The sequence below is a fragment of the Staurois parvus genome, unplaced genomic scaffold (genome assembly GCF_062004578.1).
Source record: "Staurois parvus isolate SC_StPar_1 unplaced genomic scaffold, SC_StPar_1.0 ptg000283l, whole genome shotgun sequence".
In the NCBI taxonomy this organism is placed as follows: Eukaryota; Metazoa; Chordata; class Amphibia; order Anura; family Ranidae; genus Staurois; species Staurois parvus.
In genome coordinates, this window is record NW_028318079.1 from 5,481,758 (window position 1) to 5,504,755 (window position 22,998).

Below are 22,998 nucleotides of genomic sequence, written 5' to 3' on the forward strand. Positions count from 1 at the left end.
TACTTTTTCTCTTTGTATTGCTTCCTTTGTGTGAAATCCCTGGTGTTCCTGCCAGTCCCCCTGTGTTCGTATTAAAACTGACCACACTAGGCATGAGAGCACAGTGTGGTTAGTTCTCTAGCTGTGCTGGAACTCAGCCTGCTCTCCTCCAATGATCAGGTTTGTGCTAATACACACCCCTGCATTGCCATTCACTAGGAAGATCAGTGTGCAGCTCTTTCTCTTCCTTTACTTATTCAGCTGAGCACTGAAGGAATGTGATCACTTACATGAAAGGGGAAAAAAGGTATTCATAATGTTAAGGTGGAGGAGATTAGGGGTGGGGAGAACTGCTGTTTGAGCAGAAAATATGTGAGAAAACACTCATAAAACGCTCATGCAGTTTGTTTTCAAGTTTTTCAATTGAAGTCTATGGGGCCCAATCAGCCCCAGATCTGCCAAAAAGATCTCATGCATTTTTTTAGCAATAGGCATTTTGCTACAGGTGACACAGGTGAGTGAACAGGTGCCTTTGAAATGAATGAATTTTGCCTTGTTAAGATTCAGGCAAGAAATCGCTCAGGTGTGAATGGGGCCTTAGATCATGGAGAATGCACCAGGAAGGGCTGTGACACATAAAAGTGGGTGGGAACACCCAAAACTTTCAGGTGGGCAAGAAATCAGAACAGATGGCATCCCAATGAATAAAAAAGGCACTTTCTGAAATCGCTGGGCCCTCCAACAGATCGGACTACAATGACATAACTTGAATATCTTTGCAGGAATATGCACAGCATAGCAGGCCATATCTATTCTTTGTTATCCTTCTAAAAAAAAGCTTTTTATGGAAAAATGTAGTAGGCAGGTGCAGTCTACATTCTCTACAGGAAGTCAAGAGGAATTGGGTTTCTCTATGATTGCCTCGGTCTCCTGGAGCAGTGATCCGGTTGGCTATGCTGGATCCAGGTGACTCTGGAGGCCATCTTGGGTTATGCAGAGTCTTTTTAAGTCCCTGCCCCCTTATTTTGACACATTTTTTGCAACTGGATAATGCAGGGACAGGATACCTGTCTGTCAGGGATAGCATTAGTGGTAGGGAAAGGTACCGGAGGAGTAAGGAAAAGCACTGGGCCTATGTCTGCAACTTCAGATAACTCCCCTTTGAGTTGGACCGGCCAGGCCACACTCCGCTCTCCTTGACAGGAGCTGTCTTCAGCTCGGAAGAGAGAGAAGGAGGCGCCAGCTAAGTGCAGTAATAAGTTGAGGTATTTAATAATACAAAATAAAAACACTCACAAGATGTGTAGATAAAACAGGCTCATCACAGGGTAGGTTCTTTGCTCACTCCTGATCTGCACAGTCTGCCAAAAGGCTGGAGGGTGGAAGAGATGGGGCTGGGATGCCCTATGTACATCAGGAAGTGCACCGGAAACAGCGTGGAATGCGCGGGCAAAAATCACATCACCGGAAAGAGGAGAAGACTGGAACCAGAGAAAGGCTATGCGCTCGGAGCTTCTTGCACCTTCTACAAGCCTGTTGTAATATTTAAAAAAAACTGCATTTTTGTTTGCACGTGGTTGGAGGATGGAAGTCAACAGTGCTTTCCCTCATTTACTAAGCTCTGGAGCAAATGCCTTTGCAGAGTGCAACTGCACTTGCAAAGTGCACAATCTATTTGCCTTTAGTAAATCAACCCCACAATGTTGATTTTAGGTTCTGACTCCTGACCAAAAAATTCTAATAAGCAGTTGCTGTAATAACATGCAGTATGTCTGGCAGCAGAAATTCAATCTGTCCTGCCAGGGTGCCTCACCCTAACTATAATATAGACATGAAGACTGGCTCTCATCAAAAGAAGATCCTAGCAGAGTTTTGGTTAATTAAATGTGATCAATCATGTTGGTTGAACAACCTGTAGAACTGCAATCAGTGCCGGAGTGCAAATTCTGCAACTCTAATTGTAAATATAGCCAAATATATGTATTATGTACAAACATTCTCACCAAGAAATCAGTGCTGCATTGCAGAGTTGTGATATTTGGAATTTTTTTTTTAATTGCTTTCCTTCACTGACAGCAGAGGTGATAATGACAGCACTGCATAGCACCGCCTCATTGACCACGACGGAGAAATGGCCCAAAAAATCCTAAATAGTGATTGTCTGGTTAGCAGCAGATAATGGAGAGCTGTTATCATGCTGTCATCCAGAACTTAATGAACATCATAGCTGAAAATATCTGTCCTTGTTGCCTCTAGCCAACAATTGGCTTCTAACTATCACGTTTCATAATGTTGTCCGTATTATAAACTGAACCTGTAGTCTTTAAGCTCTAAGGCTCCCTGTACACGGGGCGTTTTAATAAAGCTGGTAGCGGTAGCTGTGTAAAGTCATGATAAAAAGATGAGTTTTTAAGCGTTTTTGTATTAGCATTTAGCCGCATTTTCATTTTTTAGCATTTTTTTTTTTACACACAAAAAGCATTTTGCTCAAAAAAAAGTACAAAAAACACTGGTTTTCCACGTTTTACCTAATTTTTACCGTGTTTTGTTGCATTTTTCAGCGTTAGAACATTTTTCCTGCCAAAAAACACCCCTGCTTAAAAACATTGATTACAGTCTATGTGTGCATGGACATCTAGGATAACATGCTGGGGAGTTTACTGGATATAGAAAAAAATGCCAAAAGCCAAAAATAGCAGGTGTAAAAACATCCAGTGTGCATGAGTACTTAGGCTTCATGTACATGAGCAGCTCCTAAACTTGAGTTTAGAAGATTTTTTTTTCCAAAGCTCCTAAACTCAACTCCATTAAAGCCGGTGTCCATGTACACATAAGCTTTTAGCAGAGTTTTAGGAGTTGCCGCATTTAGGTGAGGTTAAACTTCCCTCTCCTGAATGAGAAAGAATCGTGTTGAGGATAGGAACACTTTGACCGCCCACCATGGGAAAACGCAAAATGTGGCAAAACCACAGCAAAACGAGGCAACCGCGGTACTGCATTTTTGCCTCGATTTGCATTTTTCCACGGCCGGTGGTCAGGGTAGGCTTGTGTACATGAAGCTTTAACCAAGTCCTCATGGATCTATGTAGCTACAACCACTGTGGAGTAACATATCCTGAAAATTCATAGCAGATCTATTGAGCTCAGACCACCCTGCTCCCCCCTTCACCCAGTAGTGACTCCACAGTGCCTGTAGCTATAAAATTCACAATATATACAAATTTGGCACTGAAGAGGTATAATAAAGCTACATGAAAGTCCATATGGTCCATCAAAAAGTCCATCTGGGAGACCATTAGTGTTCACAATAACAATATATTTGCAAACGGCAGCATCAGTGGCAGTACCCTCAGAGCAAAGTTGAACTCTGTATATGGAAAGGAAGGAAGAGGGGCGCTGGGCTAAGTGCAGCATTAAATGTATAATTTATTAGTAAAAATTACAATTAGCAAGTCACAGGAAGTAAAAAAGAAATGAGCATGTCACCAAACGTAGTCCGGGCTCCCGGGAGGCAATGGAGGGCAAGTGGTATCCATGTGTCTGATTTTTGGCTGGAAGGGTATCCTGAAATGGCCGGCCGCCGCAGGGAACCAGCGTGGAATGCAAATGCCATCGGGGTGGACATGACGTCAGCGTAGAAGCATGAGGACGTGGGTGGGTGGTAACGTGCTTTGAAGTGGAGCTTCTTCCTCAGTGCCATTTGCGTTTCACGTCGCTACTGTCTATGGCCAGTGTAGGCTACTTTCACATTGATCCGCAGTAAAAACACATTTCTGCCATGTTTCTACCACTTTTACAGTACATTTTTTACAGGACGTTACTCAAAAAACCCACCAAAAACGCAATAGTGGTGTGTTTTTTATGCATTTTTTATGCTTTTTAGCGGCGTTTTCCATTATTTTCAATGGGGAAGTGCGCTTTTGGTGCATTTTTTTATTGCACCAAAAATGCAGCAGGATTTAAAGAAAACCTCACCGGACCCGCAATGGATCAGTGTGAGTCCCATAGGAATACATGGTCATGTTTTTCTTCCTCTTTTTTTAATGCAAAAGCATAAGAAAAAGGGATCAGTGTGAAAGCAGCCTTAAGATTCAGTGAACTGCAATATAATAAATGTTTGCTTTCGGGTTTAATGCCACCTTAAGCTCTCATTTCCTTGAGGCGTTTCCTGCAGAGCAAGATTTTAAAATGTTTTATTGTTTGGCCCATCAAAATATTGCAACTGCTATCTTCATTAACTGCTGAAATATTTATGCAGTGCCTATTACACCCTGTTCCAAATTATTATGCAAATTATATTTTTCTCATTTACCTAATTGATGTAAATAACAGTCAGCATAATTCTCATGTTATCAACTATTAAGAGTACAATTCAAATTTTATTGAACAAACCTCCTAATGATAACAGGATTTTTTTTAAACATAAAAAACTTACAATGCACTGTTCCAAATTATTACGCACAAACACTTTGTAGGTTGTAAAGAACTGAAAATTGTCATTTGTTGTGTTTGCAGCATATTTACTGAAATCAAAAGCTATTTCAATCAAACTTTTAACATTTTAACTTTTTAAATATTTTAACAGGTCACGTTACATTGTAACATAGGACCCCTTATTTTATAGCAGCTTCACAAGCCTTGCATCCATTGAACTTGTGAGTTTTTGGACAGTTTCTGCTTGAATTTGCTTGCACGATGTCAGAATAGCCTCCCAGGGCTGATGTTTGGATGTAAACTGCCTCCCACCCTCATAGATCTTTTGCTTGAGGATGCACCAAAGGTTCTCAATAGGATTGAGGTCAGGGGAGGATGGAGGCCACACCATGACTTTCTCTCCTTTTATCCCCATAGCAGCCATTGATGCAGAGGTATTCTTTGCAGCATGAGATGGTGCATTGTCATGCATGAAGATGATTATATTACGGAAAGCATAGTTCTTCCTTCTGTACCAGGGAAGAAAGTGGACAGTCATAAACTCCACATACTTTGCAGAGGTCATCTTTACACCTTCGGGGACCCTAAAGGGGCCGACCAGCTCTGTTCCCATGATTCCGGCCCAAAACATCACTCCACCACCACTGCCTTGCTGACGTCGCAGCCTGGTTGGAACAGGGTGGCCGTCCACCAACCATCCACTACTCCATCCATCTGGACCATCCAGAGTTGCACGGCACTCATCAGTGGACAGGACTGTTTGAAAATTAGTCTTCATGTATATTTCTGCCCAATGCAGCCGTTTCTGCTGTGAGCATTGGTTAGTGGTGGCCGAATAGAAGGTTTATGCACAGTTGCAAGACTCTGGAGGACTCTACACCTTGATGTCCGTGGGACTCCAGAGGCACCAGCAGCTTCAAATATCTGTTTGCTGCTATGTAATGGTATTTTAGCAGCTGCTCTCTTGATCCGAGGCATGGATCTGGCAGAAATCTTCCTCAATGTGCCTTTATCTGCACCAACCCGTCTGTGCTCTGAATCAGCCACAAATCTCTTAATAGTGCGATGATCACGCTTATGTTTTCGTGAAATATCTAATGTTTTCATACCTCGTCCAAGGCATTGAACTATTTCACTCTTTTCGGCAGCAGAGAGTTCCTTTTTCTTCCCCATATTGCTTCAAAATGGTGCTCTGCTTAATAATGTGGAACACCGTCCTCTAGTACTTTTTCCTTAAATTGGGTTCACCGGCCAATCTAATTATCAGAGGTATCCGAGATTGTTTTCAGTGATCAAAAGAGCCCTGACACACAATGCCATCCATGAGTTAAACTGAAAAACAAAATATTTAATCTTTGTGACACTTAAATAGAATTTGCATAATAATTTGGAACAGGGTGTAGACACCTGAATGGCTCTAATCCAATCTGTATTATCATATTTATTCACTATGTCACAACTCACATCTCAAAGTAAAGAGCAGTACAGTTCTTTTTTCTAAAGCGTCTCTACAGCATTCATTTAATCAGGTTTACTTTTCAAGTGTTAAGCTGGCCACATATTCATCAAAAAATGTAGCTGGTTTAGCAGGAACTGGCCAAATTTTGATCCATGTATAGCCATTCCTGTTCATGGAAAGTCAATCTATCAAATTACTTTTTAGAGCTTGTTGGAAAACTTTTGATCAGTCAGCGTATGTAGCAAATGGGATGCAGCGTTGATCAGTGTATTCTGACAGTAGAGGAGCTCTGCTGTCAGAATACAGAGACACAGCAGGGAGGAATTACCTATCCACCTTGAATTTGTAGATGGAGAAATCGTCTCAGGTATTTTCCTTCAGCCAAAAAAAAAAAAAATTGGGGCCATCTCTGGCCAGCTGCACTTGGTAAAATCCTTCGGAAGAGATGCAGTGTTCACATTTGTCACTGTGTTAGATTAATTATGCCCTTTGCCACAGGCAGTTTTAAGCTCCCAGGTCCACAGCTGTCCTATGTAGCCAACTACCCTCAAAGTGAAATAACACATCACACATTAGCACCTATTGCATGAGTGTTAAATGCATACTCAAAAATGAGCCAATTTAATTCAGAGTTTTGCAAACCAATGGAAAACAGCATTGCCCCACATTTTGTCGGAACAATCTCAAAGTTTTTCTAAAACCTAAGTCCTGACATTTTTTTTAAATTTTTGGATACAGTGAAGAAAAGTTACAATATTTTTCATGTTATTATTTCTGTCTGTAACCCCTATATTGAAGATTTCCCCTCACTTCCTGTCTCTGATACACACACAAATAACACTGGTCTGCCATATATTGAAGGTCTAAGATATAATACCTGATTTCAAGCCAGTTTTTTGTGCTGATTCCGAAAATCATGCTCATTTTACTCAATCAGATCAAGTTTTTTGAGATATAAGAACATACCAGATATTGCTATATTGCAATGTTTTTTGTTTATTCACAAAATATTTACAAAATGTTCTTAAAATATACCAAAAAGAGTAAAAACACAAAAAAACCTAATCATGGATGAAAGGTCTCTTCAGGGACTTCCTATTGTGCTGAGCAGATACCACATCCCTTTGCAGGCACCAGCAGTAGTTGGCCAGAAAGTTGACATCCCATAGGCGTTCCACCATCCCATGGAGATCTTTGTGAAAACACTCACCCTGTTCCTCACTGAATTCTCCACAATTCTCTGGAAAATAGTCAAGATGAGACCGAAGGAAATGCATTTTCACCGATGTGCGCACACCAAGTTGGCAGAAGTTCTCCATTAACTCATCAATGGCCGTCTCATTCTTATGACTTCTGTGGTTGCCAAGGAAGTTTGCAATGACTGACTTAAGGGACAGCCAGGCAGAGAGTTCAGCAGGATTCAATGCTTCATCAAAACTAGCGTCCTTGACGAGCTCCCTTATCTGAGGTCCATCAAATATACCTGACTTAAGTTTTTACATGCTAACCTGTGGAAACTTCTGATGGAGGAAAGAAAATCCTCCACCTTCCCTGTCCAGTGCCTTTACAAAGTTTTTCATAAGTCCAAGGTTGATGTGTAGAGAGGTGGAAGCAATATCTTGCTCAGTTCCACCAGAGGGTTGGACAGAACGTTGTGCGAGCCAGGTCTTAATTCCTGTCTGGATGGCCACTCTTGTCTGACATAGTGCTGGTCGTCAGCCCGGCTCTCCCACAAACAAAGAAAGCATGGATACTTTGTGTACCTATCTTGAAGTCCTAAAATGAGTCCAACAAATTTATTCTGGAAGTTGATTGGCTACCATGCACAGCTGCAACATATTTTGCACTCTCCACTTTTAGTAAATCAACCCCTATATGTTATGATAGAATGATTGTACAAAGATTTATTTGGCATGAAAGTGACACATCTGTGACCCATACAGCCATTCTGTTTCTATAGGGCGGAAACAATGTGGGAACTGAAGTGCTTGACAGGCAGGCAAGTGTTTTATCACCAGGATTACATCAGTCTGACAGCCAGACATAAAATACATATAGAGACCAGGGGCGGACTGACAACTCATGGGGCCCCCAAGCAATAGGGGATCATGGGGCCCCTGTGTCCTTGCCCAAACTCAAAAAAGCCTATGAAAAAGGTACCAGGGACATCTCATGGGGCCCCCTACTGACCCCGGGCCCTCGGGCAGTGCCCAAGTTTCCAAATGGTCAGTCCGCCCCTGATAGAGACTGTCATTGCTGACCTCCTACTAAAAATGCTTATTACTTTGTTGTAAAGCTGAAATGTAGGCTGCTTTACTTTCCGAGTCATCACTGAACCAGAACAAGTAGGCAGATCAGGAAAATCAAGATTGTAGTCAAAGAAGTGTAATTTTGTTATCTTCATACGTGTGCCAGATCAGTGACTCAGATTACTGGTGTAAAGCCTTGCACACACGATGAGAATATTTTATTTTTTTTGCATGCTAGTCTCATATCAAAAATGAATAGGTTACTAAAGTTATGAAAATTTTTGTATGAAGGAATACAACTTTGGAAGTGATGTAATGCATCGTATTGTATTGTAATGTATTCTTTAGTTTCTGAGCATGTGTGATCTTGGTCTTCCGTTTTTTTTCCGAGCACTACTATACTGATTAAAACGAAAATCGTTCATTCTGGTATTGTACGAGAAAAATGTTCATGTTTGTCCCTTCGGATATTGTCGCATGAACTGCGTTATCATCTCTCAAAAGTTGTGTACTAACGATCAGATTATCGGAAGATTGTTTCTTGGATGGAAATTTTTGTACAATTTTCTTATCGTGTGTACGGGCCTTAGGAGTTTTCTTCTGAAAGCCAGGCATTTCTATACTAAAAGGATTAATAATGGCAGCCTCTTGTGACATGTTATATTTAAAATAAAATGTAGCTTCTGAAGTTCTATAAGGTGAAGTAAAAAAATGCTGATTTTTAATTTTAAATCCTAAATCAATAGAAATAAAGGCTTTTAAAAAGTTAAAGCTAAATACATACAGTTATTAGAGCTTTTTACTTGTCCATAGGATTTGTGCGTGCTGAAATCTCACAGGATCACCCCAAAGGTAGTGCATGCACACACTGCAACCGGTACTGCAGTACCATGCGATCCAGTGCAGGCAAATGCATTTGCGATCTGTGTTTGGGGTGTTGAAACCTGCAACTCACAGTTTGTACACCCAGAGCATTTTGAACATGGCGTGGAAAGCGGTAAAAATGCATGGTTGAGCCATGTTTTAAATGCTACCCCCCCCCAGCTGCAAACAGTTAAGCTTCACACCCGCATCAAAAAAACACCCAACATGCCGTGATTGGCAGGTGGCAAGCCCACCAAACAGGGCCCATTTAGGCAAAACAGGGAAGTGCCTCAAAACCCTGCAATCATGTTCAATTCAAGTGGTTGCAGCATTTTTGATGCAAGGGTGTGAGAGGTGACCTCTGAAATGTGATCCGAAGGAAGATTGCTTTTTAGAGGAATGGTGGATTTATACGCACATCTAAATCCACCCTAGCAAATTATAAAAAGGATAAAAATGCACTTACAATAAAGTGATTGGTTGGGGGGCATATCGCAGATCATACAGAGCAATACCAGGTCACATCAACTGATGCTGTAACACTCTCACTAAATAGCTGACAGTAGGAGTGGATGCAAAAATAGGAGCCAAAATATTACTCTGGGGTGGACACTGGAAGAACCATAAGGAAGGGAGCTGCAAAGATGTCCCAAGCTGCTGCGCCGCCATAACATAACACTGAACATGTTTCTAGGCCATGCCCCTTCTTCAGAGTCAAAACTATGGATCCATGGAGTGTGCAGGTACTTTTGTTCCCTCCTGATAGTCACGGAAACGTACCAAAATTGCTTTCGACTTATAGAAGGATATATTGTGTGTATATAATGGCAAGTTGGGGGCTCACTGTTCCTTTCCCCAAGGGGGTACCTCAAGACCTCTGCCCAGTCGACATTGAGTGGTCAGGCAGCCATGGACCATACAATCCACAGGTCACTGTCGTTCCAGTTCCGAGATTTACATAGCTCTGCCACACAGCATAGCCTTGTCTGGCAGGACAGAAGACCTATTATTTTCTGCTGCAGCCTAGAAACACTTACAGGTCTTTCCCCTCCACAGCCTAGGACTGGGCAGTAAGGGAGAAGCAGAAGACTGATGAGCTCACCTCTCTGTCACGTCCTATCAGCATGCTTCTTGCTTTGTAGCACAACTGATTGGATTTTCCCTCCCCCAGAAGAGATTGAATTTAAAAAAATAAATTTAATGATGCATTAATGAATGCAGAATTGCATTAATCTGTACAAATGGCAACCACCCCAACCTATAACTGGCCTTGGAGCACATGGAAGGGCAACGCATGTCAAAAAACAACAAACTAAAATTCCCAGCTCACTTACCAGCCAGCCTGCAACAAACCAAATTATCCTGTCTAACAGTTCACGTTAAAGCCATGGGTTTAGATTGCACACATTTGCAAATACATGTGTAAGCTGCAGAGCCTCTCCATGCTACTCTACAGTACTGCAGTCCTAACTTTATACATTTTGACAGTCTTCAAAGTTGGGGTACTTATATAATAATGGATAAATTAAGGGCAGGTAAGCCTGGAGGGAGCCCACCCCTCCTTATAGGTATAGGGATGCACTGGAAACCCAGTATTAGCACATGGGCAGCGAAGGTATACAGTGCGCCCCTTCACCAACTAACCAACAATACAAACAAATGGCAACCACCCCAACCAATAACTGGCTTTTACAGCAAGGAGCACATGGAAGGGTGACGCATGTCAAAAATCAAAGAAAAATCTGCCTGAAATTAAACTTTACTATAGGTGAAAATCAGATAGTAGAAAATAAACATTCATAATAATGTGACCCTTTCAGCTAACCTCTTGTCATGTTATCTTTACAGAATAATCCTTAAAATACAGACTTCTGCATCACTGCTTTTGCAGACCTGCTGGAATACAATGAGGTGGATAGGTAAGATTTAATAAAAATAAAACAAATTGCGTATAATTGTACAACAAATGTTAGCAGGTGGACTATATGCAGAGGGAGCAATGGAAGAGATGCTAAAACTGAAATACGGGCAAACAGCTAAATATGCAGATGAAATAGATTTGGAAGATAGTTTTACCTCCAAAAGGATGTTTAATTCTGTTTACCCAATTTTGTGATTCGGGTACTCTTGCCAGACAGCACAGCCAGGTCCTCAACCTACACTGTAAGTAGAAGTATTGCCTAAGAACACAGGTCCGAACACACCTCTAAGATGGCTGATTGGACAGTGAAGAAGGAAAAGCATACTGTTGAGGTCATTCTTCTGCTAACTCCACAGTCTCTTTCTGTCAACATGTTCTCTGTCAGCACATCGGTATTGAAAAGGGGCCTGATATGCGTGCGGATATTTAGGGGGTGCTTCAGATTAGAAATTCAGATATTACATTAGTTGCATTATGTCTGTGTAGGTTTCAATTTATCCAGGTCATGGTATAGTTAGTAGAAGTTATATTCGACTGGACTTGTTCCCTATGGAATGAACTGTTAACCCCTTTCCCAGATTTCCATTCTGCTTGGATTATGCATTAAGAACAAGGTGTTTTCTCAAACTTCATACCTTGCATCATGTCCTTGGACAATCAACATCTGTCTTGGCACTTTCCATTGTTATTGGATTAAGGTGACTGAGGTACCTGTGTGGGTATCACTGCTACAGTATGTTCATACCACTTATTAGAACTAAAGAACCCGCTTGGATAAGCAGTAAAATGTCTTCAACATTACTGAACAAGTCCAGGTAACCAGGACAAAAAGGGGGGGGGGGGTATCTTCCCAGTTGGGCCACAGAAATAAAAAAAATGTCAGAGGGTCTAACCCTTCCTTACTCTCTCCAAAATAAAATAAAAAACATATGCCTATACATACATACATTATACACCAACAGTTTGTGTAGCACTTTACAAAATGAAAACAGACAGATACATTTACAAAATGATAAAATACAGAAGAAAATCAAAGGGCCCTGCTTGCTAGAGCTTACAATCTAAGAGGGGGGTCAAGTGATACAAAATGTAATAACTGTGGGGGATGAGCTGAAGCAAAAAAGACAGCTTATTAGTTAAAAGCAGGATGGCCTTCTTTAAAGAGGGGGGTTTTTATGGGATCACCTAAAGGTGGATAGAGTAGGAGATAGACAGATTGGAGTAGAGAGTTCCAGAGGATGGAAGAGACTCTGGAGAAGTCCTGTAGGCAAGCATGGGAGGAGGTGATGAGGGAGATAGAGAGCAGGGGGTTTTGTGAGGACCAGAGGTAACATCATGGATGATAATATGAGACCAGGTTAGTAATGTAGTTGTGGGCAGAGTTGTGGATTGCTTTGTGGGCTGTTGTTAGTACTTTTAATTTTATTCATTAGGTGAGTGGAAGCCAATAAGGGGATCAGCAGAGTGGGGTAGCAAACTTTAAATGGTTGGTGAGGTGGATGAGTGTGGAAGCAGCATTCATGATTGTCTAAAGGGGGGGATAGTCTATGTAAAGGTAATCCAATGAGGAGAGAGTTGCAGTAGTCAAGGCGAGAGATAACCAGGCAGTGAATTAGAAGCTTTATGGTGTCGTAGATTAAGAAGGGACGTATTTTGGAGATGTTAAGTAGGTTGAGGTAGCATGATTTGGACAGCAATTGGATGTGGGGCTGAAAGGAGAGTTCAGAGTCAAGGGTTGCAACTAGCACCTTGGTATGTCAAGATGGACTGATGCTTGTGCCATCAACCACAACAGGGAGGTCAGGGAAAGGGGTACGTGGAGGGGGGGGGGGTGTAAGATACTAGGAGCTCAGTTTTGGATAGAATGAGTTTGAGAAAGTGGTCTGACATCCATATTTATATGTCTGTTAGTAAATTAGTGATGCATGAGGAGACAGATAGGCTGAACGGAGGGGTAGAAAGGTAGATTTGGGTGTTGTCAGCATGGAAATGATATTTATATTGGTCAGCTGACCCAGGGAGGAGGTCTGGATTCAGAATAAGAGAGGTTTAAGGACATAAGTTTGGGGGAGCTTCTGTGTTTTATATCCCAAAAGTAGGGTAATCCAGTGGTTTACAGCATATGCTGCATGGTAATGCATACAAAAATGAACATTTGTGTTTCTCTATAGAACCTTTCAAATATTCTCACAGGTTGGGAGGAGGGGGCAGAAAGAGACAGAGTAAACACAAATAGTCCAGACAGAGCGGTCCTTCTGGAAGGTGCAGTAATAGCCAAACTGTCAGTCTAAGTCAGCTTCTCTGAACCAGGGTTCTGTGGAATCTTAGGCTTCCTTCAGAGGTTGCCAGGGTTTTATTGAGCAATGAGCAATGTCTGCTACTAAGATAAGTAACCACTGACCACAATGGTTTTTTAAGCTATATGCAAGGGGGCTTTTCTTCCCAATGACCAAAATAGTAAGGAGCATTCTTCTCAGTTACCATCAGGCGAATGTACCGTGAGCTCTAGATATGGTATTTGTCAGCAGGAGTTCCTGGTTCCCTACCACCAGTAAGTTAATTCAAGGGTTACTCCATGTTAAATTGGTTGAGAAAGGCTGGTCTAGTCCGAAGGCAGATATTGATGGGTGGAATCAAATACAGCCTTCCTTCTTTCATAAAAAGGAGAAGCTGGCTAACAGCTGTAGGCAACATAGGAGGGAAGGACTGGGCTTGGTGGTAGGGGGGCATTTGTTCCCTAGGCCAGTTCTAATAAGATGTGATGGTTTGGTGTCACTGCGTAGAGAATTTTGCCCATTTAGCTATCAGTTAGAGTGGGACCCGCAGTCATTAACACATATTGGGCATTATATAGCAATCTGATCCATGTTCAGACCTGTAATCACAGGGCCTGCTAGAAGGTTGTCTTCCAACACTAGCTTCCTTTGTGGTTCTTATTTGTTTTGTGACTGACAGTTAAATAATATTTATTTAATAGAAATCTATACATCAGACCAAAAAGAGGGACCACAGAAGTGGAAAGAGGGACAGGGGGATGGAGGCCAGTCCCTTCAAGTGAGTGAGCAATGCATGAAAGGATTAGTTCTGTTTGCCCCCAAGCTAAATGTTCCCAGTCCTCCTGTCATGGTCAGAGGTCATACTCAGAGACCAGTATCAATAGCAGTAGAGTGGCTCCCACTGACCAGCTAGATACAGTAAGTACACAAGCAGGTTACCCTGGAGGATGATGCTGGCTCACCCAAGATGCGAGGTCTAAGCACTAACCAGTATTCACCAGAGCTCCTGATGGTGGAGATGGGTTTTGCTGTGTTAGTACCAGATCACGGTCTTCAGGATCACACCACCAGGAAGTGAGCAAGCCGGGTCCAGCAGCCGTTGTAGCAGGTACGGATTAGGCAGAAGCATAACCAGTAAACAAGCCAAAGATCAGTAACAAGTGGTTGCAAGTTGCCATCAAACGGGAACGTAGTTGTAGAACAGCCAAAGGTTGGTAAGAAGTGGTAGTGGAGATGAGGACAGATGCAAGTACTTAAAGAAGCAAGATAACGGGTGGAGAGAGCACAATAAGTTGGCAAATAGGAAGTGTGGTTTAAATAGGAAGTTCTTTTGAGGAGCAAGCAGTTCAAGGTTCTCCAGAAACAATGTACAAGACAAGAATATCCATGGGTTCAAAAAGGATGCTGTCCAGCATCTCCGGTGGCTCAGCAAGGACATGGCAGAGGTCGTGGGTTCCAATCCTGGTTCTGACACCTCCTCTGCTACACAAAGTTCTTAATTCAGATACTTTTAGTCCTGAAGACCATTAAAGTGGAGTTCCACTCAAAAGCGGAAGCTCTGCTTATTTGCCTCATCCCCCCTCCACTGCCATATTTGGTACCTTTTGGGGGGGGGGGAGCGGATACCTGTTTTTGACAGGTACCCGCTCCCACTTCCGGCTCAGTTCGCTGCGGCAAAGTGGGCTGGAAGTTTGGCCCCCCTCCTCCCTCCCGCAGTCTCCTGGAAACTTTCACAGGTCCCATTAGACTGCTAGACCATTTAGGAGGCACAGCACGACTCGCTCATCCACAAGCTGTCACAGCCTGGTGACCACAGTTGACATGCCGGCACTAGGGGAGAAGAGGGAAAGAAGGGTGAGCACACCGCTGGATCCTGGGACAGGTAAATGCGTGTTTATTAAAAGTCAGCAGCTACAGTTTTTATAGCTGCTGACTTTTAATAATCACAAAAACTACTCGAACTCTGCTTTAAGCTTGTGGATTTGTGAAGGCCATAGTTGCATTAAAATCTAATTAATAATTTGATAATTTAATCTGAATATATAACCATATTAAAACATTTCTATAATTATGAATGGGTCAAACTAATGTTTAAGTGATATCAGCAATAATTGTGGCCATACACTGGAAGTGAGAGTCTCACAGTATAGCTGATTATGGCCATCATGTGACAACCTCCAGGATAAAATCCATGGACTGGAGAGGCCTTTGTGCATTATAAATTAATATAGTGCAACTCCCCATGTCCATTTACTGCCTATGGTCTCCCAACATGTACTGAGTGGCAGTTGTACAATGTACTCATCAATGTATTCATCAGTTATGATTTGCCTCATCACTCCCTCCACTGCGAGCTTGAGGCTGCCCTTAAATGTTCAGATCTCTGTTTCTTCCTGTAGCACTTCCTCCTTAGGAATCACTGAGTTTTGGGTCCCTTTATAGTCCTGCACAGCCAGGAAACATGCGTTTTCTTCAGGCCTTGCACACTGGTGACGGTAAACAGTCCTTGAGTTTGTTTTTGTTGGTTTTTATCAATGGGTATTGAACTTGGATAGGGTTGAGGGATGTATGGGATGCCGAAGGAAACTGCAACTTGAGGACAACTGCTTAGCAACTATGTACAAGTCTATAGACAATGATTCTCTTCTTGGAGAGCTCTCCAGCCCTCCTGATGTACCACCTCAGACCCCAGATGAAATCTCCTCTTCACCCAGCTGCCTGAGGGAATCCCTGGGCAAGGGGACCCAGAAACTGCCACTTTGGCAGAGCAGCTCCCGATGAGGAGCTAGTTGGGTTGCCCTCCCCCTTATCTGGCCCAGGGGATGTGGGCTTGCCCACTCAGTCCTCTCCTGCAAGCTTATAGGTTGGTTGCTTCCTCCAGGCCTTATGCTAGGCTGGCTCCTTCCCTGCTTCTCAGGCTGTCCTCTCACAGGGGACATTGAGGCTTACAGATTCTCCCTTCCAGCTCCTGCTTACAGGTAGGCCCCTCTCCTGGGCCCCCTCCCAGGCTCCACACTGCAGCCTTCACGCTATCGTCCACCCGATACTACTCCTGCTAATCAGGCTCTCTCATATTTAAGTGCTGTCCTGGCCCCATGCCAAGCCTCCTGGTTGGGGATTGGCAAAGATCCCCTAAGTATACAGATCAGCCCCTCTTCACACCCACACATTGCCTTCTAGAAACTTCTCAAGCTTGTAGAACAGGGGGAGGTATCAGGAAACTGGTCTGCAGAGCCTCAGCCCTGACCTAAAAATAAGTTGGCTGATTCACACCCAGACTGACTCATCCCAGGCTGCTATTCAACCTCTGCCTAAAAACCTGACTAGCTCCCCTAGCTAAACCTGACGAGTGCTTCATTCCTTTGCTGTACTACAAAACCTACCTCATCATGTTGACATGGCATTTTACAAGATATGAGTTTTGCTGTATGGTAGGCAAAAGAGTGATACCTTTGTGGTTAAAGTGAAACAATCTGAAATAGGTGGCTGAGATTTGTTTGACAAACGTCTTTGATGCAAAGCATTTGCATATACAGATGCTTTCTTATCTGCTACACTGTATGATGGCTGTCAGAGATGTGAACATTGGGCAGTCAAGAGTAGGAGATGTATTTATGAGTAATTCATGGTTATAGATAGTCTATCAGGTTCAGGAACAGCGCTGTAGCTTCGCTGAGGCTGCTCTCAACAAAAATAATGTGTCCCTTGTCTGGGGAACACAAAATTTAAGATCCACCTGTAAAAAGTCTAATGAGAACGCCAGGCCAAAGATCTGAGAGATCAAAATCTTTTAATATTGGTGTTTGCTCATGACAAGGGGCACCAATACTCCCACTTCATCAGGACTGCAGTAAAACAAGAATACAAAATGGAAATAGTTGGAACAATCATGAAACATCTCAGAATATATCATATAGTGCAAATGGAATTCATACAGCCAGAACCTGTGAAACCAGGTAATTAGGAACTAATGAGCAAAAATGATCTAGCAAAGATACAGTTCAACATCATCATTAAAAGTAGTTCATTTTACACACATATAAAAAAGTAATTTATGATTGTTAATGAAGAAACAGTAGATCATAATTAGTTAATGACAGGTGGTTATAAAAACAAAAACTCTGCTGACACAGTAACAAACGCTTAAAATCTTCTGTCATAATAACATGATGGAATTACTGGCTAGTCAAAACAAAGAGATGTATCTTAATAAAAAAAGGACCGTGTTCACTGATTAAACGTTAAAAACAATGATTTACAAAAAGTTGAGAGTGCAAAATCTGGTGCAGCTGTGCATGGAAGCCAATCAGCTTCTAACTTCAGCTTGTTCAATTAAGCTTTAACACCCCGGTCACATTGGGTGTGACTTGGCATGCGATTTGTAGCACCCTATTGTCTGTAATTAGAGCAGTCAAATCGGTGTGGTTCTGACTTGGTCGGAGCCACACCGATTTCTAAAGTAGTACATGCACTACTTTTGTTGCGATTTGCATAGACATCTGTGTCAGATGTCTTGCAAAACGCACCTGAACTCGGTATCTCACTTGACTTTGAAATCGTGCGACTTCACTGTAAGTCGCACGATTTCAATGTTGGGCTTGATGTGACCGGGGTGTAACAAAAGCTTGGAAGCGGATTGGTTTTTATACAGAGCTGCACCGGATTTTTCACTACAGTTTTAGTAAATCAATCTCACTGTATCAGAAACATCATATCTAGTGTGACGCATGATACCTTTTCTGTGCTAGCTGAGGACACTTGAGGATGCCCACCTGCAGGAGTTGAGTCCCCCTTCCATTGCTGTTGGACCTAGAGGGGTGGTGGAGGTGTCTGCTCAGCAGATAGGCAGTTTTATTATAGATATTGCACAGCACTACTACCACATTGCACCCACCCACTGACCATTTCATAACTCCCCATAAGGCTGACCAGTTCATGACTCCCCATAAGGCTGACCATTTCATGACTCCCCATAAGGCTGACCGGTTCATGACACCCATAAGGCTGACCGGTTCATGACTCCCCATAAGGCTGACCGTTTCATGACTCCCCATAAGGCTGACCATTTCATGACTCCCCATAAGGTTGACCAGTTCATGACTCCCCATAAGGCTGACCATTTCATGACTCCCCATAAGGCTGACCGTTTCATGACTCCCCATAAGGCTGACCGTTTCATGACTCCCCATAAGGTTGACCGTTTCATGACTCCCCATTATGCTGACCGTTTCATGACTCCCCATTATGCTGACCGTTTCATGACTCCCCATAAGGCTGACCATTTCATGACTCCCCATAAGGCTGACCGGTTCATGACTCCCCATAAGGCTGACCGGTTCATGACTCCCCATAAGGCTGACCATTTCATGACTCCCCATAAGGCTGACTGGTTCATGGCTCCCCATAAGGCTGACCGGTTCATGACTCCCCATAAGGCTGACCGGTTCATGACTCCCCATAAGGCTAGGTTCACACCTATGCAGGTTGCTTTTGAGCTGTTTCTGCATTTCGTTATGCGTTGCGTTTTTGCATCTGCTTTTTGTACATGTTTTGACGCATTTTTGATGCGTTTTGGATTTTTTTTTCCTTGTTGTTAGGCAGATTTATAATGCAAAGCCGCAATACATGCTTTTCTGCTGTGTTTCCATTGAAGACTATAGAACCAAAAACACAACTTTTTGTGTTCAAAAAAGTCCCTGACCCTTTCCAAAAAATACACCAGGTGAAAACACAAAATTTGAACATGTCCCATAGGAAATCATGTTAAATGGACTGCAAAATGCCAAACGGTGCAGAAAACGCTTAGGCGTGAACCTAGGGTAACACAAACACTGTATTAGTGTCACTGGGGATGTCAGTGGCAGTTAGTCAGTTCCCACCCAGTATCAGGCAGTCCCACAGTCCCGCTATAAGTCGTTGGTCGCTGCCAGTACTAGTATAAAATAAAATAAAAAATTCCAGTACATTTACTGCCATTTGTAGACACTATAACTTTCACGTAAACCAATTAATTTACACATATTGGGATTTTTTTTGTAGGAAAGACGTAGCAAAATACATTTTGGCCTAAAGTTATGACAAAATTAGATTTTTTTTAAAGTAAATTTTTATTGGATATGTTTTACAGCAAAAAGTCAAAAATATTGTTTTTTTTTTTCAAAATTGCTGGCCTTTTTTGTTTATAACGCAAAACATAAAAATACAGAGGTGATCGAAATACCACCGAAAGAAAGCTATATTTGTGGGAAAAAAGGACATAAATCTTATTTACGTACAGCGTTGCAAACCATGCAATTGTCAGTTAAAGAAGTGAAGCGCTGTATCATGAAAAAATGGCCTGGTCAGGTAGGGGCGTAAATCCTCTGGAGGGCAAGTGGTTAAATACCAAGGCTATCCAAGGGGCTACTAGGGGAAGTAATAAGAATTCCCATAATGGTCCTTTGTGCTGAGGTTTATTGTATCTGTAAGATTTTTATTAGTGCTGCTGTAATTAAGGAGCATTTGTGAGTATAAGGAATGTGACATACAAGTGTGTTATATACACTAGAAGGCTCAGAATCTAAAAAAGCCACCCCTAATATTAATTTAGCCACACCCACTTCCCCCCATGGCACGGACAGGTGCCACAAGTGGTCATTTCTATGCGGTGTCACTTCTTCTCAAGCTCTAAAGCTGGGTGGCATGTTGAGCGTCTGGATGATTGTGGAACTCTAGTCTGTACATATTTCGAATGATGACCCTATCTGGCACACTCAAATTCTTACAAACATTTTTCACTACACTAGGCTCAAAAGGTAGTCTATCCCTGATCTAAGTAATGCTTACTATATTGCACTTTGTCCTTGTATAAAAAAATAAGAATATAAAATGATATAGGGAAAATAACAAAGGATATATCAAATGGCAATTTAAATAAAAAAAAAAAACCATAAAGTGGTTGTAAACCTATTCATTAAATATGAACAAAGCATATCCCTCTGTAGTGTGTGCTTGTCTCAATCCAGAGCACCAAGTATCATTTCTGTCTGTGGCTTCGTTCCTCTGCTATCAGTATGAGTCACTTCTGACATGTTTTCCTGACACCAAGAGAAAAAAGGTGACAGGGAGGGAGCTCCAGTACACAGCCTGTGGTTGACAACCTAAGCTCTGTGCCTGTGTGCCCATCCAATCAGCTCTTACAAAGTTCTGCAGAGTGTAACTTCAGCTCCCTGCTTTCTTAAAGCTCTGACAAGCTGTATAAATTCTATACATTAAATTATTGTAGAGAAGAGAATACTGCAGATAAACAGGTACAACCTACGTAGAGGGATTTGTTTTTTCTCTGTGTATCAGCTGAAGCTGGTCACTTCACTGGGTATATGTAAGGGTTTACAACCACTCAAAAATATTTGGAGAGCTTAAGAACAGAAATCAGTTTGGGTTAATTAATTAAAAGAGAAGGATAGATTTCAAGCATAAAAACATTTATACTGGCATAGGTGGATGCAGCATCGATCCGATACTGCATCTGTCCCCTCTGGCTCTGCAGTGAGAACTGAATGATCAAACACTGCTGATCGTTCAGTTCTCCCCTCTGCTCTGAGCAGAGAGCCATGTCTGTCAGTCTGTGGCTCTCTGCTCTGCCCCTTTGTGGAGGGGCTGGCTCAGGCTCTCGGTGGATTGCTGAGAGGCTGAGCCAGGTGCCGGTCCAGGCTTCTGGATGGATCGTGACCATATGGTTGGGATCTTTTCAGAGCCTGGTCCGGCAGAGTGACGTCAGTTGACAGCAGACTTTAGCCCGCTGTCAGCTGAAAATGAGTCACAGGAGTGCAGAACAAATAGAACCTACAGGAGAAGTACAGTCAAAAATGACTTCTCCTTTATTAAGAGAAATCTAATATAGAACAATAACAGAAGGGCAGATAGTGAGGGCATACGTTTGCATAAAAGATTGCTTTTGGAGAAGAATAAATGGAAAAGGGACATGACTTAGGTTGAAAGGATGATGCTGTAGGTAGAATGTGGAAATGAAAGAAGCCTACGTGAAGCAAGCAATAGGGACCAATGTAATGTAAATACACTGGGTGAAAACATGCAAATGTGAACATGTCCCATAGGAAATCATGTTAAATGGACTATACTGCATTTCTGGAAAATGCCAAACGGTGCAGAAAACGCTTAGGTGTGAACCTATGGTAACACAAACACCCTTTCCCGTCACAGCTTCACTGCATATTTCTGCCAGCAGTACAACCCAGCCTGGTCCATACCCTTTCCTAGCTCCCCTGCACCCATCCACCTTCCTCTCCTCCCAGCTCCTGGGTATAGTGCTGCTGGCATTCCACACTCTATTCTACCCTCTCCCATCCATTTCCATAGTGCCACCTGTCCCTAGCTCTCAGAATTATCCAGGACATCCTTACTGCCCCTGTGTGAGGAGAACAGCCTGATGGAATCTACTGCAGGAGAGCCTAGGGACATAAATTTCACAGGGAATGTTGAACCCTTCAAACCCTGAATTCATGTCCCTCCACTCAGCAGCTGCCCTAACCTTGTCACAGAGGAGAGCACTGTTTTTTAGCAGACACAAAATAACCTTTCCAAAGTCTCCAAGACCAGAAAGAGTATGAATGGTAGGATGCTATGGAAATGCCATAATAAATGACTTTTCAATGAGTGTAGAAAAAAATGTGTGGAATAAAAATAATATGTAGGAGAACTGTAAAAAAAAACACTTTGATAGCCAGAGCAACCTAATTAATATGTAATAGCAAGGATCTTATTGATACATGTTGAGGATGTAAATGGAAATGAACTGAGACCATATAAACTCTATATATACACACACACACACACACACATATATATATATATATATATACACTATACATATAAGTTGTATATAATCAGATATACAGTATGTCAAACTTATCTGAAAATGTGGGCTGAACCAAAATGGCAACAGTGAACATGAAGGGGAAGTAAAATAACAGTCAATGTGTGGATTGGAAATAAAAAAGAAGTGGAGTGAATAGGTAAAAAACAGTTTCAGATAATGGGCAGATATGATTTAGAACAAACACTGAACTTTCCCTTCCGCTGACAGTTATTTCTGCTTCAGTCTACATTTTCAGATATATTTACAGCTCATATTATGGTCTTAGTTCATTTCAGCACTCGCTCCTATCACATTTGTTTTCTCGCAGAATAGGTGCAGGATCCCTCCCCCTTCTGAGTCACCCCTTATTTATGCACCCCCTTACCCACCTCCCAAGCACTGACCTTTGGTTCCACCTCCTTCCCAACTCCCAGCATTGCTCCATTTAGACAATACAGAGCCAAGTATAATTTTGTATTCTGTATGGACTTTGTTAATGATAACAAGAAAAGCAGTAAAATAGATCCCCTGCAGCAAACAAAAATAGATTTCTCCAGCAACAATGGACTCCAAGCAGCAACAACAGATCTCCTATCAGCAAGCAACAATAGATCCCTCCCTCAAAATTAGATTTCTTCCAGCAACAATTGACCTCCCAGCACCAATAGATCCCTCTCCAGCAACAACAGACCTCCCCAGCAACAATAGACCACCATGCAAAAATAGATTACCATTAGTGACAATAGATCCCCCAGCAGTCAGCATCAATAGACCCTCCAGCACACCCCAGCACCCCTTGCCATTACATATATTCAGTGTGTTCCCCCACGTTCCCACTGAAAAAAAAGCCCTGCTTCTACATGTTATATTTGTTCTACCAACACATTTTTTTCACACCCATAGAAAACAGTCATTATTAATATTTTTATTATTAGTCATACCAGTTTCTTCATGACTTA

General features: G+C 42.2%; 1 protein-coding gene across 4 annotated transcripts in view; it reads left to right on the plus strand.

Moving 5' to 3' along the window:
* The window catches only part of FAM3D (FAM3 metabolism regulating signaling molecule D), a 133,785-nt gene that overhangs the window by 37,342 nt on the left and 73,445 nt on the right, over positions 1–22,998 (plus strand). For all 4 annotated transcript variants that reach the window (XM_089682041.1, XM_089682040.1, XM_089682039.1 and 1 more), the window contains one exon: positions 10,834–10,904. In XM_089682041.1, the coding sequence (XP_089538167.1) occupies positions 10,892–10,904 (13 nt within the window). In that variant the 5' untranslated portion in view covers positions 10,834–10,891. The remainder of the gene's footprint in view (positions 1–10,833; positions 10,905–22,998) is intronic.